This window comes from Pygoscelis adeliae, unplaced genomic scaffold (genome assembly GCF_000699105.1).
Source record: "Pygoscelis adeliae isolate BGI_AS28 unplaced genomic scaffold, ASM69910v1 Scaffold171, whole genome shotgun sequence".
Classification (NCBI taxonomy): domain Eukaryota; kingdom Metazoa; phylum Chordata; class Aves; order Sphenisciformes; family Spheniscidae; genus Pygoscelis; species Pygoscelis adeliae.
Window position 1 is genome coordinate 2,440,510 of NW_008824186.1, and position 17,030 is coordinate 2,457,539.

The 17,030-nt window shown below is 39.1% G+C and overlaps 1 protein-coding gene across 1 annotated transcript in view; it reads right to left on the reverse strand.

The window, feature by feature from the left end:
• EIF3M (eukaryotic translation initiation factor 3, subunit M) overlaps positions 1-17,030 on the reverse strand; it is a 70,747-nt gene that overhangs the window by 32,452 nt on the left and 21,265 nt on the right. The window contains exon 2 of the mRNA XM_009334576.1: positions 5,376-5,605. Coding sequence (XP_009332851.1) covers positions 5,376-5,605 — 230 coding nt within the window. The remainder of the gene's footprint in view (positions 1-5,375; positions 5,606-17,030) is intronic.

Below are 17,030 nucleotides of genomic sequence, written 5' to 3' on the forward strand. Positions count from 1 at the left end.
TCACTGAACGTAAACATTACTGGTAGCACTGAAACATCTATGTTAACGGTTTTAAGCGAAATATGACAAAATTCGAAGGGACAGAATTTAGAGCCAAATCCTTGGAAATACTTGAAGGTTAATTTCACTTTAAAATATTTTTTAATTGTTGTCAGTGAAGATTTTTTTTTTCTGTGCAGTGTAGTCAGGTGAGGTCTATAAATCTTGCTTCCCTATTTTTTGTGTTAAATGTATATGTGCATGTTAAAGGTTTTTAGTGGCACTGAGTCTATTTTATGTTGTGCTCTTTAGAAAATAAGACATGAGGACTTTTAAAAGCTGTTGTTTTTCTTGAGTTCACCTTCATTAATCTTATTTAGTTTCTGTAAGGAGCTGTTTTGTGAGCTCCACCGATGGGTAATGTTTTCTTTTCCAAAGTTCATGATTCTTCTATTCAAATCACTAATTTTCACTGTTACGCTCCAGTGGTTTAGTGCTTCCCAGGCCTCGAGGAATGAGTTTAATTAGCAATGCTGAATAAATTCTGAGACATGATTCATCTTTCTTGTCACTTGGTTCTAAGTAACAAAAATGCAATTTTAAGATGTACTTAAAAGCCTTGTGAGAATGTCTTCTTCTGTATAACTGGTAAAAGATTCAGATGTAAATTTGGAAAAAAGGATTTACCTGTCTGCCTGTTATCAATTTAGCTAAGAGATACAGGATTCAGTCATATGTCCTTGAAGTCACGGGTATGTTGTTTTCAAAATACTGAGCTATGAGCAGGACTTGGCACATACATTCCAAATTAAAACTGCATTAGAGCTTTTTTAGATTAAGTAGTTGACTTGGCAAATTTCAAAACTCTCCCAGATTTAATGTGATTTAATTTGTCTCTGGCTTTTTATATTTTGAACAGAACATACAGAAATCCATTGAAGGGAAAATGTCGTTCTCCAGTGATTGTAATTGTTGCAGCGCAGAGGTCCAAATTGTGTCGCGTCCTTTTCTCTGAACCAAGAGAAGGTGTATTTCTAAGACATAGTGTCATGAGGGGATAATAGGGAATGCAGAAAGGGAAAGGAGTGAACTCAGGAAAGTGGGGTTTAAATTTAAAACTTTGTTTCAGCGTGCCCCGGTAGGCACTGCTAGCAGTACAGAGAACAATAGCATTTTGCCATCGTGTATCACCTTCCGTGCAGAAGGTTCAGGGCATTTTTACACCATTAATGGATGACAAGTCTGCCTCACAACAGCTGTGGGAAGAATTAAATGTAGTCTTCCAGAATTTACAAAAAGGGATCAAAATAGTAACTTGCCCAAGGAGAGCTGTAAGCCAAACGAAGCTGAACTGCCTGACTGAGAATCCCGACTTTAATTCTGAGACCACTTCCTCTACTCCAGCACATGGAGCACTGTGAATAAAAACTATGGATTGTTTAGTGCCTTTCTCATCTAGGCACAACGAAATTAAGGACAAATTGTGACTGTAGCCAGTTCCCTGGATTTTGTCAGATTCAGACAGATCCCAAATGTTATTTTAATGTAACCCTAAAAGAAACCCCTTGCTATTAATTTTGTATTTATTGCAGTTACACTGACCCTAATGAATTTTTTTAAATGAATTTGACAGATGTCACCAATATTTTCAATGCAGTTTAACATCATTAAATAGAACCTTTCCTAGAAAAAAAGTTCTATGAAATGAATGTAGGATAAGCACAAATGCTGGATTCTGGAAAGTCAAGGGTGTTGTATATTACTTAGTACACAAAATAGAAGTTAGGGAATAATGTTTATGGAGCAACATTACAACGTTCTCCCTCCCATGTCTCATCAGTACATCTCACCTGGAAGGACAAGCTCCTTTTGAAGGGAATAAGTTTATGAATTTAGCGCTTAGGTATTATGTGTAGCTGGTTATGCCTTCAGAACCAAATTCAGTGACCATAGGAACTTTTTTTCCAGATTTTTTATTACTTTGATCACATGTGATAGCCAGCCAAGAGGGCTAAACGAAGCCTCTGAAAAGGAAGGGTTGTTCCACTTCCTTGGAGACATGATCTTGCTTTATGTTAGGTTTGCACAGTTTTTTGCACCTGGTGGCCCTAGTTCTGCTTGGAAGAAGGGCAAAGAAAAATCATAGTTCTTTACATTGTATGTGAACTTGTGAAGTAGTGCAAATACATAGTTATAATCCAGGCCATCAGAAATATAAAATGAGTGATTTGAGGACTCGATTCTACTGAATTCCAATACTTTATAAACTTCAGAGCACTGGTAGGGTCCCCAGCTGGAATATAAATAAAGCAAACCCTTTCAAAGGTTTATAGGACTATACTTGGTCCTCTCTTACTGTCTTAATTTATGATTGTTGCAAATTCACAAGCTGTGAAATGTGTTGGTCACAAAGCTGATGGCAATAACTTCAGAATATGAATGAGAGCATCTGGGTTGCTATTTACCTTTGTTTCACAAAGTCAGCTTTTTATCATCATTTAACCTCAGAAATATGGCTGGGTTAGACAGGCATATGGAGCCTTCTGTGGAACAGAACATTGGCTTTCTGTAACTTCATTAGTTTCTTCTGTGAAAAAATATACCATTTGCTTTCCCACCACTGTGCTGTTCCCCTACAAGAATACAAATCAAATTAATGTAAATAAAAATAAGCAGCAGCTTCCCTCTGTAAAAGAAATGAGGGTGCTGGGACTCAGAAATTCTTTATTTTATGTTGACTCTACCGTGACTTGGCTAAAATGAAGGCCCAGGCAGCAAGCCTGCGTAGCACTCAAATCTCATTTAAACCCTCCTTTGCAGACTTTCATTACTGCGTATAAATTTTGCTTGCTTTTAGTTACAGATTAATTTCTTTGTGCCTAACTTTGATGTCTTTGAGTTTCAGTTTCCATATCTGTAAAATGGTGGAGAGATGATAAAGCCTTCTCAAATATTTGTCAATTGCCATGAGTTTCCCTTGGGCTGAAAACTATGGTACTGACTCTTGCTATTGTTCACCAAAAATGGGAATCCATTGTAGACAGTTACTGCGTGCTAACACTTTTTTGTGCTTGATGTCCAGAATATTTGAGACTAATTCAGGAATAGCTTGGTGTAATTTAATGGTCTGTGTTATGTGGGAGTTCAGATTAGGTAATGACAACGGCTACTTCGAATCTATGCCCCAGTAAGTTTTTTTATCAGAAAAAAAGAGAACCTTAACTTGTATGGTGATTGGTGACTCTGAATCAAGGCACTGCCACTTTGTGATATCCAAATCAGGATCATTCTTTTATTGTGGTGTGACTGGATGTAACATTCCGGTGTGCATTTGTTTGAGAAGCCTCTTGAGACTTTTCTGAATTGATGGGTTGGTATAAACGAAACTTAAGAGACTATTGTCACCATATCTCATTTTCTGTTTTCACTTGACTCGTGTCAGCTCTGCTGAGTTTATAGTAAATATTATTTGCGATGGATCCCCTTGCTTGGCTTTTAATGTATTTATGGAGACAATTTCAACTGCTTGATTACTACTTTTACTGCCAGATGCCTCCAGGCCTCTTTGTACAACACATACATATTAAGCACCGTGTTAAGGACTGGCCAGCTCTAAGGGGATGGATTGGGGCCAAAAAAGATAGAAGATTTTCTTGAAAGAGACAAGGAGTTTTGCATCCAGTGAGAAACGGAACTGTTCCTTTCCACTTCCAGAAGGGTCCTGTCTCTTATGGCCAGCACTGGCAGTTGAAACAGCTTCCGTTCTCCTCTCTGACCGGCAAGAGGTTTACAGTCAGGGGACTAGTTATGAGCCAGGGGCTGAAAGCCTTAGATCAAAAGGAGGTAACTAGGGAGCTCAGTTCACCTTTGGTCTCTTAAACTAGGATTGGGTTCAGGCTGTTTGTCAAGCTGAAGAGAGGTCTCAGATCGCTCAAAGGACATGGTGAGAGCAAATGCTGTAAACAAATTGGCAGTTCCTTATGGGGTACTTAAGAGAGAGGAGAACAAAATTTGTCCTTTAGTGTTTGAAAGGTTAAAGATAAGGCTAAACACTGTCTAGTGCTGTGAAGAACTGCCTCTGAGCACGAACGCAGAGGTAACCCACCAACTGTATTGTGCTGCAAGCTGCCATACTGCTGGGGCTGTTCAGGTACTGTCCGTGGGGGCGGCTCTTTGCAGGTGACCAGATCAAATCACTGCTTTGCAGATAAAATTTTCAGAAATGCAGAGGAAGGAGGAGGCTGGTGCAGCCTGGAGCTTCTCATTCTATCACTCCAAGCACTCCAGTTTGTTAGTTGTTCTGTGTTGATTACAGACCAAACAAAAACCAGTTGATTCATTGTTACTTGTTTATGTGTCTCTAATGCTTTTTGAAGAGCTTATTTACAGAGGTGTCAGCTTGACGTTGCTAATTTATCATACATAGGATTTTATTAAAATGCCAAGGAATTCAGTTAGAAAACTAGTCTTCCTCTCATGCATACCTTCTCTCTGTCTGGTCGTGGCTTGTTTATTTTGCACTGTTCTTTTGAGTTTTCAGGTCAAGCCATGGGCTGGGACTACCTTTCTGGAGTTTAGGTGTTGAAAAGCTCTTTGATAAATGATGTGATAGGAACTCCATAAAAATTTTCAAGTATCCTGAATGGCAGATGGTTTTGAAAAAAATTTAACATTAAAGATCATAGGTAGTGTTGAGTCCAGAGTTTGTTCTCCCCGAGCAGAGTGTATATAGCATGTGATAGACAGGTTCCTCAATGTCATTGTTTTATCATGCTTGATGTGATGTGGAGATAGTTGAAATACCTCTGTAACGTGCTACTGATAAGGATGTGTGTAGTGTATATATCTCTATATTTACTTACGTCTTAACCTTTCTGAAAGTATCAATTGACGGTATTCTGTATGGGGTGTTTTCACAGACTGTAAATGGATATAGCTCTAGCTTCTTTTCTTGGCTGAGAAAATTTTTTTCTGTTTTTCTTAGCTGTCACAGGACATCATGCTCGGGTGGCCTATAATAAATACCAGTTATTTATACATATCATTCCAACTGCTGAATTCCTCTTCTTTTAGATGGTAAGAATCTCACTGGATTCTAGGCAGGCTTCACAGTTTATATTCATGGTCAGAGCATACCTTTTCCAACCAGGGTACATTTCTTTTGCTGTGTTTCTTTTTTCAAGAACTTTAAAAAGGAGTACTTTACTGAACTGGTGGGCGGGTGATTCTAACTTCGTGCTTCATTAGCGTGTTATGTTTTTATTTCCTCTGCTGAAGGCTAGAACTGGAGTTGCAGAGAAGTTCATCCAAGATTCTCTGTCTTTTACTGAACGATTAAGCTCCTAATAAACTTAGGTAATGTATTTCTAATTTGGATCCATGTTCATTTATTTTACCATTGAAAGGAAGAATTCACAAGAGAGGCTCAGGTTCACCTCAGTGTTTTCTTCTAAGGTTTCCTCAGCCAAGGAGTCCCTGACCACCACGTAAGCCTCAAGAGTCTTTCCAAACCTAGTGACCTCACGTAATTCCAAAAAATTCCATTCTAGAGCCTGGAATTCCATTAGGCCTCCACTGGTCCTCCACGATACCACGCGGGGCCCCACCTTTTTCCCTAGTGCAACGTCTGTAAAAACAAATGTAATCTAAGCAAAGATTAGATTAATCTTGACCCCATTGCCAACTTAATTCCACCTAACTTGACTGTGTCTGCTTGCGACAGTGGAGAAGGTTGGCTAATAGTCTTGTAAATACTGTATTCTGGAAACTCTGTTTCCTCCTTTTTTCTGATTATATGATACCAAATGGGCAAGCAAAGGTGACTGATTGTACAGAACTGTAATGCAAGCCTTTCCCCCAAGCCTATTTCAAAACACCCTGATGTTGCTAGTCTTGTAGTCAGTTTCCATTTTAAGAAGATACAATATTTATGAATTAATGATGACGTTAACTTAGCTATGTTAAATTTGTGATCAGAGTTTTAAAGTTTTAAATTCTTTCCCAGTCAAATCCAAAATGCAGCTGTGGGTTTCTCACAGTGAGGACTGAACAAACAGAAAGGTCCTAGTGAAAACAATAACCATGGCGTGATGCAGTATATCTTGCTATTTTGCATAGTAGCTTTTGTAAATATCTAAGGATTTTGTCTACAGTTTATAAATAACTTCTGTACAACAACAGCTGCAGCAGAGCGGCTCAGATTATGCAACTGCTTGAAAGGGCCTGGACTAAGCTAGCCCAGTCGTAATCAGGTTGAAAATTTGTTACCTGGGAGTTGAGAAATGAGCCTGAAAGAGGCAGGAAATTGCTTCATAGGGGTAACTGAGATCCAAATAGTCAGGAAGAGAGTTGCAGTGGGCGGGAGTTCTGCCTGAGAGAGGACTTTGGTATTGAACATTACATTGGCAGTGATGCGAGCTAAACTCAGCAGCAGCAGGGTCTGCAGTTCATCAGTTCTGACATCCAGTAGGTGTCATTGCAGCCAACTGGGATTATCAGTCACAGAAGGCAAGGATGATTTGTCAGGGTGCAGGGTGGGAGAGAGGGAAACCCAAGTCTAAGTACATGATTTCAAAGCTGTAAATCTGCAAGCACGTTCGGAAAAGGATGCCTCTACTTATATTTAGATTTCTCCAAACACGAAAACTGTGATTTCTCATCATCAGCCTCATGCTTTTGGAGACATCTGTGTTTAGTTTACTGCAGACTAAAAAAAGAAGTAAAAGAGAAGTAAAATTTTCAATCCCTCCCTATGAATTTGGTTAGATTAAAAATGAGCATGCTTTGTGTGTAAAGGAAAGGTACGGTCTACCTGAGTTAGGGCTTTGATGAATTATTATCAGAAAGGTTATTTTAATTGGCAGCGGTTGATCTACAAATGACAAATAATTGCCTCAGAGAAAGTAGTTTATCATGGGCCATAAAGCTAGAATGGTAGTGCTACATTCAGAGTCATGGTTTTATCTTAAAGGGACTTTTTCTTATGATTTGGCTTAATATAGAAGCCAGTAGGACTACTCACAGATGTAAGAATAATTCACGTAAATTAGAAACTGCAAGTGTAAGCCATATCTTCATGTGTGGTGCTGGTGACAATGACATAAAACAATGTTTAAAGAGAAGTATTTGAGACTTCAGGTTGCAGAGTCATACATTACACAAAATTATTTCTTGGATGCAATGTTTTTTTCTCTTGTGACAACTCCTGAGTTCACAAGATGGTGCCTGTGCTGTTTCTGAATTAATCACAGTAGCAGTTATCACAGTATGTGTAAGGATTTGGCCTATTCCTTTAGAAAGTTCCTCAAACATCTCAAGAAGTTGTCTTTTAATTGAAAACCAGGAAGCAATTCATACATATGACTTCAACATCTTTTAAAATCCAAATTATTCTTAGATAGATGATCTTTATCCATCCAGGACTTACCTGGGTTACCTTCAAAGGATCAACTTCTCTGTGTGTTATTCAAAGGATTGTAAGATTAAGGCTCAAATTAGATGTTTGGCAATGCAATGTATTGCACACCCCACACACACACACAGTGTATTTGGGCTAAGAATAAAGGGTGTAGATTCTCTTAAAGCACATTTTGAGGTGTTTTCCTCAACGCTTGCACAGCTCCAGACTATAAACTGTTTAGACGGCCTTTCAGAATTTCTTTACAAACAGTAGAGAGTACAGCAGAAGCAGCCATACATGATCGCTGCAGATGAATTATTCATGTTAATATTTACTAAACAATACTACCTAAAACAGAGAGATTATGAGCTTAACTTAGAAAGATATTTGGCCTGTAGCACACCACGTCCAGTACCCCCAGCAGAGGCACAGAAACACGGCATGGCAGATAACAGGTTCCTTCAGTCTCCCTAGAAAATGCTAGGACTACACAAGCAATTAGTGCTATTTCTGGGGAAACAAAAGATGTATCCTGAAAGAAAATTCCTGTGAAATAAAAACAACAAAAATAACTTAAAATATACCTAGGAAATGTTGGGCCAGTTCCACAGAGACGTAAGTAAACACAACTTTAAAAACAAGTGGAGCTGTTTATCGGTGGAGAGATTTTCAAAATTGACATAAATGCAGTCAGCCCTTGCTGTGATGATACAAAATCCTTTCTCTGCAATACTATACTCTTCGAGTGAGTTCAGAACATGGTCAGACCGATTTGAAAATACATCTTTTTAGTTAAGTACCCTGTTACAGTTTCTTATAATTGACGCTTCCTCTGGTTGCTTTCAATCTATTAATTGCAAACAGATACTTTCCGTCAAAACAGCTTTTACTTTAGAAGACACTTACAAAGTGATAAGCCGTATAGTTTCCACAGGAGGTGTAGTTATGATCTTCTCTGAGTCCCAGGAGACCAGAATATTCTTCCTACCATGGTGAAAATTCCGTACATACGGTAAAAAGGAAAAGCAGCTGCCCAGGTCACTGATACCTATCAACCATAGAGTGAAACTTCTGTAATTGATCGTTTTTCTTCAGACCAGGAGATAGTAATGCAGTTTTCTTCAGACCAGGAGATAGTAGTGCATCTAAAGGGTGCCTGTTGGTGATACATAAAACCTGCGACTCCACCACGAAGATGACAGACCCACTCCCCAGAGCTTTTGAGACTCCCAAGAAGCAGCTACTAACCTAAGCACATTTGTGGGCTTACGTCTTCTGAGCTGCAAGGTAGAGCCATTGGTGCCTACCGCAGCGGGTAAAAACGTTCCTTCTGTTTGAATTGCTTCTCTGCGCCCGTGTTTGCTTTGCAAACCTGCTGTGCTCCTTTCCCCCTCTTCACACATCCTTCCAAGGACAGCTGTAAGAAAATACACGATAGGTGATTCCCTTGGAGAGAAATGGACAGTGTTGTTGGAGAGCTGTATGTAGCTTATTTCTGAATCATTACCGTGCTTGATTTATCGCTGTGCTAGGCTTTGTGCTGGCAGGGCACCTGTGACAGGTCAGGGGATCACGCCTCTTCCCTGCATTTTGAAAGCCTAAAATTGATTAGCGTCCCTCTTGTGTGAATTGGTTGATATCAGCATAGGCAATGGCATCAGGATGCACAGGCTTAGGCTGTTTCTGGTTGCATACAAACAGTTATGCTAAGCTTGAAGGGTAAAACCATTTAACAGTCAAAATAAACAGGTAAGTACAGAACAAGTAAAACAGCAAACAAATGTAATATCAGGAGAAGTACTAACTTCCATACAAAAGAATTACACACATATACAAATGACTTATCACTTACAGATTACTTTGACTTGGATCCAATTGAAAATACTGTAAACCTTTTACTAGTATATTCCCGTCTGAGTCTTTCCGTTTAGTTTTGCTTCAAACTCCCTTTTCCAAGCCCTGAATAGTGTATTTGAGATGGCTAGTTTGTTAATGTTTTATCATGGTAGCTAAAATAAATTCTGATCCTTCCTGTGATATGAAGAGAAAATTAAAAATCAACTTTTTGCATATAGCTTTTATATAATTTCTATGTAACGGACAGCGTGATTCAATGTTCAAAAGAACCTCTTCACTGAAAGAAGACTTTGGTTTATTATTGGTTGGACTGGAAGTCTTTCATGTGGTGCTTACTCAGATCAGCTTTCTCTCCCTGTTGATCAATAGTCCGTCTCTTAAAACTGAAATACTGGTCTGATAACTGTAATCCTGCCTTTTAACTTTGATAACTCTTTTAAGCTCAAGAGATAAAGATGCTGGAGAATCTCTTGTACGCTGCAAAGATTATTTGCAAGATTAAGTTGACCCTGTACACCTTGGCTTAAAAAGTTTTATATTCTCCTGTAGAAATGTTGAGGAGGTAGTAAAGGAGTTGTTCTAACATATGTCTGTTGAATAATGGATGTTAGGAGATGATAGAATTACAGCCAATGAGAAACAGTTTGCATAAACACACTGATTTTTTAATGTTTAAAAAAATATTTTAAACCTTTAGCCAATGAGGATGCGTCCTCTGAATTTCAGAGATTTTTAAGTAGCAGGTTGGAGTAAGATGTTGTTAAGATATACAACTTTGAAAACAAGTTAGAAATCCCTTCAGTTCTGTCTACATCCATTTTCTCTTTTGTCTCCCTGTGCGCTGCCAATATGAAATAGTATTTGGTGGCAAACAAATAATCCAAATTCTGATATAATTCAGAATGAAAAATCTGAGAGAGATCACTGACGGAAATGAAAGCTCTGCTGATATGGCTGGCTGCTCAGTACTTCCAAAAAGCTGTACAAAGCAGGTACAAAGAAATCAGCATAAAGGCCATCTTTCTATAATTCCCACATTTCTGGGAATGCTGAGGTTAATAATGAACACCACCGCCACACCCCTTCCCCCCCCAAAATAAAAAGAAATCTCTCTTGGGGGCCGTAATTGCTTTAAAGGTGAGTCAGCCTGAATTTAGGAAGATGGTCAGTCCTGGCTAACCGGCTCTAGATTAACCTGCTTGAGCAGGGGGGTTGGACCAGATGACCTCCAGATGTCCCTTCCAACCTCAATCATCCTGTGATTCTGTGAAGACCAGAATATTACTGGGATGTGAGTTGAAATGTTCTGTATATAAAAACAGCCACTCAGTAGACGTTTCCTCAGATTAATTTGTTCATTTTTTACTATTGTTGTATTCACCTGCCCAATAAACCTGTACTATCATTTTATAGTTGATCACGTAGTGGAAACTTACCCAAAGCAAGGCCATTAGTTCAGCCTTCCAAAATAAAGAGACAGGTTTGTTTGTTTTTAAAAATCCTTTTATAAATGGCTGTAAAGCATAAAAAAGTCATTGGCCCAGGATGTTCTGTGAATGTCACAGAACGCTGTGTCTTTGCCTCTCTAGTGCTGAGCTGTAGACCAAACACTTGTGAGCTGAGCACTATGAGTTTTTAGCAAACACCGGTCAAAAAACAAAGGGGGAAAACAGCAGAAAAAGACATATATTTATTTTCAGGAAATTGTCTCACCTTGGTTGTGCTAGTTACTAGTTCCAGAAGAAAAACATTTCATTCTTTGATTCTAGTCCTTCAACTTGGAGATTGTTGTTATTTGCACACATCAGTCTTTGTTCGTTCATTGATATATACATACGGTATAGTTCTTCTTTCCTTAGTATTTTCAAATCCAAATTATCTAATAGGATACACATTATGCAGATACCATCAATAATCACTGTTTTGTAAGCATTAACTTTCCACATTCTCATGAAAAGGCTTGTATGATTTTTGCCATGGAAATTCCAACTTAGACTGGATGGCTCTTCTAAGCCGGAGATTTATTATGATTTTGGAGTGTAAAATTTAACAAGCACATCGTAATTCAGTTAACTGTTTTTAAAGAGATTCAAGTTTTTGAATTGCAAGTGCTTTAATTCCCGAGTTCCTGATATCACTGCTGATACCAGGTGAAATTACTTAAGCCCAGAGAAAGGCCTTTGAATTCAGAGACTGAGTAAGAGACCAGAATTTAGCCTTTTGACAGGGGAAGGGAACATTTAAAACATGCCTACGCTGGGACGGCAACCTGAACAGTATAATAAGCACAGCCTCTAAAGCAGCATCTGCATAAGCTGTAAATCTGGTGGTGGAAGACTCAGCAAAGTCTGCGAATTTGAACACTTCTCTGAATTAACTGGAGCAGGGGAGGAATCCAGCCGGTCATGAACCTGTCTCTGTTTCTCCTTGCTGCCCCAGAGTCTCTTAGAGTAAGTACTCTGTGATGAGCTTTCCCTTTGTCTGGGCTTTCATTTGTTGGGGGAATAAAGGTAAAATTCTGTTTAACTCTCAGTCTCGGGTGGATAATAGGTTCCTTTCCTTTTCCTTGTTTGAGGGGGATTTTTTATTTAAGGAAGACCTTTGTTCCTCTCCTAAAATTCCGAATGGTTTTCAGGGATGAAGGTGAAAAAAGAATTGTTCCTACTGCGCTGAAGGGTTTTTCCCCCTGAGTATCCCAAAGACAGGAGACAAAATACGGCAATTCTTTCTGAAAAAACAAATGCCGACTCTCAGCAGAGCACGAACTAGGCTTCATCAATCAGGAGACTACGAGCAACAGCATGAGGCTTACACAAACAATCACACACGCTTGCACCCATACTCTGTGCTTATCTCCCCACGCCAAAAATTTGCTGCAAAACTTTTGTACCATTCAATTATCTGCTTGCTTTTTTAGAGAACATTTCTGTACAGCTTGTAGTACTTCTGTAAGAGATTCAATTTTGTGAACTGTGAGTGCTTAAATTAATGCAAAATTAAACAAGAAAAGTTTTTTTTTTTACAGTGATGTAGCCTCACTCTGGTATTGCTCAACAAAGTGAAATGAGGACTTAGCCTCTGTAGTGATATATAGTATTTACTTTAGTGTCATACGTAGGTGTGGCTATCAGGAAAAAAAAAGGGGAAATTGTTGCAACATCTTTTTCCTTTTACAAAGTGCAATTAAAAGTGATGTTATTTGTAATTATTTTAGACTGAGATTTTCAAAGCTGCTCAACATTAGCTTTATATTTACCCTGTAGCAGCTTTTTCTTCCCCTGAGAAATACAGCTGAATTTCAGTATAGTGCTATGGTGGTATGAAGTGATTAGAAAATCCCTGCAGCTGGTAGAGAAGGGAGCAGACACTCCCTAAAATCTCCCTTCTGTGGTTTTATTAATGGTCATGCTCAATACATGACCTCATCGCACAGTGCATATTGGAAGTGAGGGGGTTTACTGGGAACTAGAGGTGTTCCTAGTGGCCTATAGTTTGGGGAGACAGTAGTGATTTAAGCCCTCAGGATTCCTAAAATTGCATCAAGGACTGCTCTGCATGACAAACAACCCACAGTCTGGGAGCAGAAAAGTAAGTTAAATCTGTTACTCATGTGGGCAAGTCAGTACTGTGTTTTCAAGAGGTATTGCAGCAGCAGAGTTATACTAGCACTAAATCCTGAGCCTACGTGCCTGTGCAGAGGGGGTCTCAGCTGTGTCTGTCACCCCAGGGTAGGAGCCAGGCCTTTCCTGCACAAGTGTTAGCGTCTCTCGGATCAGCTAGCGGAGTCTGGGATACCCGAGTGAGAACTGCAGGGCGAGATCCAGTTGTAGGTAAAACAATGCTATTATTTGTGGTTTTCATGAGGTGTCTTATGATACCTCATGGTAAATATGATAAAGAAAGAAACAGCGACAAAGAGCAGCTATAGCCAGTTCCCTGTAGTTTTGGTTTTCAAAACACTTGTATCGTCTCTTTGGCAAAAAATGGGGGAGTGGTAGCGGCATTGAATGAGAGGGAGAACTTAGCCTGAAGTATAGTTTCCTTTTGCCAAGAGCAAAGAAATTATAAAAACAAATTCTTGGCTGAAAACTTAAAAGGATAGGTTTGGAATGTTATCTTAAAGGACGTTACAATCTTGGAGCTTCCAGTCATACCCCAGATAAAGCACTTTGTTTATACATTACCCCATTTCGCGTACAATGGCTTCTATGGTAGATGAGCTATAAGTATTTATCCTGGTTTTGGATGACATATAATTTAATTAGCAGTTTGCTTTTTTTCTTTCTGTAATCTGCTATTTTTATACTTCACACACATGATTTACTTTTTTGCAGCAAGTACTAATTAAACTGTTCAGACAAATTTCCTACTGTAGTTCTAGGATTTATTCTCTTTCAAGTGTAAATGCTGAGGAAGCCAAGAGAAGCAGTAGAAATATACAGTATTTACATCAGTGTGACCTGGAGCAGAATCCAGAAGAGAGTTTTTAGTAACACCTTTTACCATCCACTTTAGACTTTGCTTTTAGATTTTATCTTTGTGTTTTGTTTTAAAGAAAATGAGACTTTTAGAGTTGTCAGGATTAAATTCGCGTTACCATTTTTATACTGATGAATTATGTAAAGTGTGACATTTCCAGAAATATGCATACCTCCATGACTGAGAGAGATAACAGTTTGAATAGTAGTTAGCATAACCAGTAGTTAGTCGAAAAACTCTCCGCCTTACAGCAAGTGCTGAACACCCCTCTTTATTGTTGAAAACAAATCACAAAGGGCTAAATTTTGGACTTGTGGGCTTAGATAATAAAAAGAGGGTACAGTTCTGGCTTCCGCTGAAGTTGATAGCAAAACTCCTCTTGACTACGCTAGCAGCGGGATTTCGCTTTGTACAGCAAAGCGTGGGAGGGTTGCAGAAGATCTGTAAATGTTTTTGAAACTCGGTGCTAACTTTGGTTCTTCTCGGTGCTAAGGAAATAATTAGATTTCTCTCGTGAATGCGTGGCATTTTCATTCTTTTTAATTCTGCTTGGTAATTTGCTTACTTGTGCCTAACAGTGTCGAGGGACTACAGAACAGTAGGTGTGGTCTCTTTAAATAAACTTGTATTGTTTTTGTGGGATCCACTTGATGTTTCACACTTTTGCTTTAGCAGTAAAAGTGACTTGTGCTGACGGCTGGAGTAATTGCTGTGCAGGGAATAAAACTGACTGTCTTTGTTTTCTCGCTCCAGTTCTAAAATTTAAGTGGATTCTTGCAGATCTAAGCTGAAATACGTAGATAAATTTTTGCTGTATGCAATAAAAATGGTTTATATGTTTTTCTGATGCTTAAACGCGCAGAAGACACATGTAACCATTATTGAAAGGTAAAAAAGAGAATGGGGCAAATTTGGAGGCAATAAATTTTATTTTTATACCCTATTCTTTCTCATTGTTTGTTATTTTTTTAAGCTCTTCTAGTGCTTTTTCCAACTCCCCTTGAAATTAATGAGAGCCAGACCAAGTCCCAAAAGACTTTTGTAGACATTAAAAAAGATGAAACACTTTCCTTCGAGAGGTGACAGAGCTCTAACTTTAAAATGTGTCCTGCTAAAGTGCGTTAGGAGCCATCTACTGGTGCAGCAGGTAGGTACTTGCTCTGAGTGGAGGTAGAGCTTTAAGCAAATATCAATAAGTGACGCTCCTGTCACTACATTCGTCACAATTTCTGCCGGTTTCCATGTTTGAACGTTGTTAGAAAATATGGCAAAGACATGAAGCTGGCCAGATTTGTACTGAATGTGGTTGGACATAAGTAGTGGATTGGGTGTTTTCATAATGATCGACTTACTTTTGAAATCGGCAAACCACACATTTTGAAGGTCAGATAGAGGAAGGGATGACAGCACGTCATCTTGTGAATCTTCTTATCTCACTGGTCATTTTTGTCATGTCGTTACAAGCTGGCTACTGCAAAAGTTCTGGTTTGGGTTTTTGGCTTCTTTTCCTACAATACTGTCTCAGAAGGTAACAGGAGGATCTGTTTTTAATGCAGCATACTTGAGGAAGATAGAGATGCTATTTAAACTTTGTGCTGTTTGGCAGTAAGAATGAGTTTCAAGACTCCTTTGCACTAGTTTAGTTATTAGCTGTAGGATTAGTTGTATCTCTAACAATCGCAGTGGGTAGCAGCTCAGGGGGAGTTTTCCTCAGAAGTTCCCTGGCTTCCCTTTGCTCACACTGGCATCAGCACAAGCAGGTTTCAGCCGAAGCTGGGAGCATTACAAAAGCCAACCCTTTGTGACTCTTTGGAGAGACAGGAAAACATGCAGTAACGTAAGGACTCGAGGAGGCTTTTTTGGCCGATCATATTAAATCGATATAAAGAACTACAAGAAACACAACTGCATGTGATAATTTCCCTCACTTGACAAAACTACCAGATTCTGCTACACCTGGCTGTGGTAGGAGTTGAAGAGATCCTGAGACGGGATCAAGTTGCATGTCAGCTATGCCCGGTATATGCAGGCTCGCACAGCCAGAAACAGAAGTGCGTGTTCCTAACAGCAACCTGTTTAATTTTTCTGTCCTATGATGCTGGCTGTCAGCATTAGAAGACTTTTAAAGAATCTTTGTTTAATGTCCCTTCTTTCATACAAAGCACTGTTATTTTGTGAAACAGTATCTAGTTGAGCCATATACATGGGGGTGAATGCTTTTGCCCAGAATGTAGCAATGCTTGTGATCAGCATAAATGGAAAAACCCACATTCTTGCTGCCTGCTGGAATGCACAGCTGTGTTCCGGGAAGAACCAGCCAGTCCAAAAACCTTCTCCTGTCTTTTCTTCTTTTGTTTGGCCTTGAGTTAGGTGACTACTTTTTGGTTGTATTTCATTTGCAAGACTACATATCTGTTGTCATGCATGTATGCGCTGGTCTTTCGTCAGAGGAAATGGTTCCTTTCTGGCGCTTACTGAGAAACAAGAAAAGAGTATTTCCTCTGTATGTTAGATCCCTCAATAGAAACAGGCAGCTCATTGCTAAGTGAAATACATGTTAAGTTAAGTGTCCACCATCTGCACAGTACATGCAAGTTGTATTTTGTGGAGTCTGATATAAACATTGTTTTCTTGGACTAGCACAATAGCTTTGATTCAAGATTAAATCCTCAGGCTGTTTGTCAAGTTTACAGTTACCAGAACAATCTGGCTCTGAAAGGAGTGAGTAGCTGATGTGGGTAGCTGATGTTCCCTGATTGATGTCAGCGTGGAGGTTCACTTGTAGCAGGGACAGGGGATCAGCAAGGTATAGCAGACCAAAGGGACAAAGAAAATTACTATTTGTAAAAGAGGATTTAGAGCATGACTGAATGCCACACGGTGACTAAAGGCTACATCCAGCTGATGATATCTGGCACAGAACAAGGATCCAAAATCCTGGGGCTCTTTCTGCTTTAGGATTGCACCCAGTGACTCTCCTAGCTCATGTTCAGGCAGTTGCTACTGTTTGCGCAAGTCAGTGTTGCCAATGGAGCTGCAGAATTTTGCTCTGTATCTGCTATCAGTACTTTTTTCGAAATGATTCATAAAACTAGAGTTAGGGTATGTTAAAATAGTTTATTGTAGCTGTCGTATTTTCCCCTTTAAGCAGATAAAATTGTCATTCTTTCAAAATTAAAAGAAGAACTGCAAACAGAGAAAGAAATCCATATTCTAGTGCACTGCACTGTCAGCCACAAAACTTAGTTTTTAGTTACATTGTTTAAGTTGCAGAGGAACACTTATTTATCTGAAGTAAGGTAATTTTATAGATCTA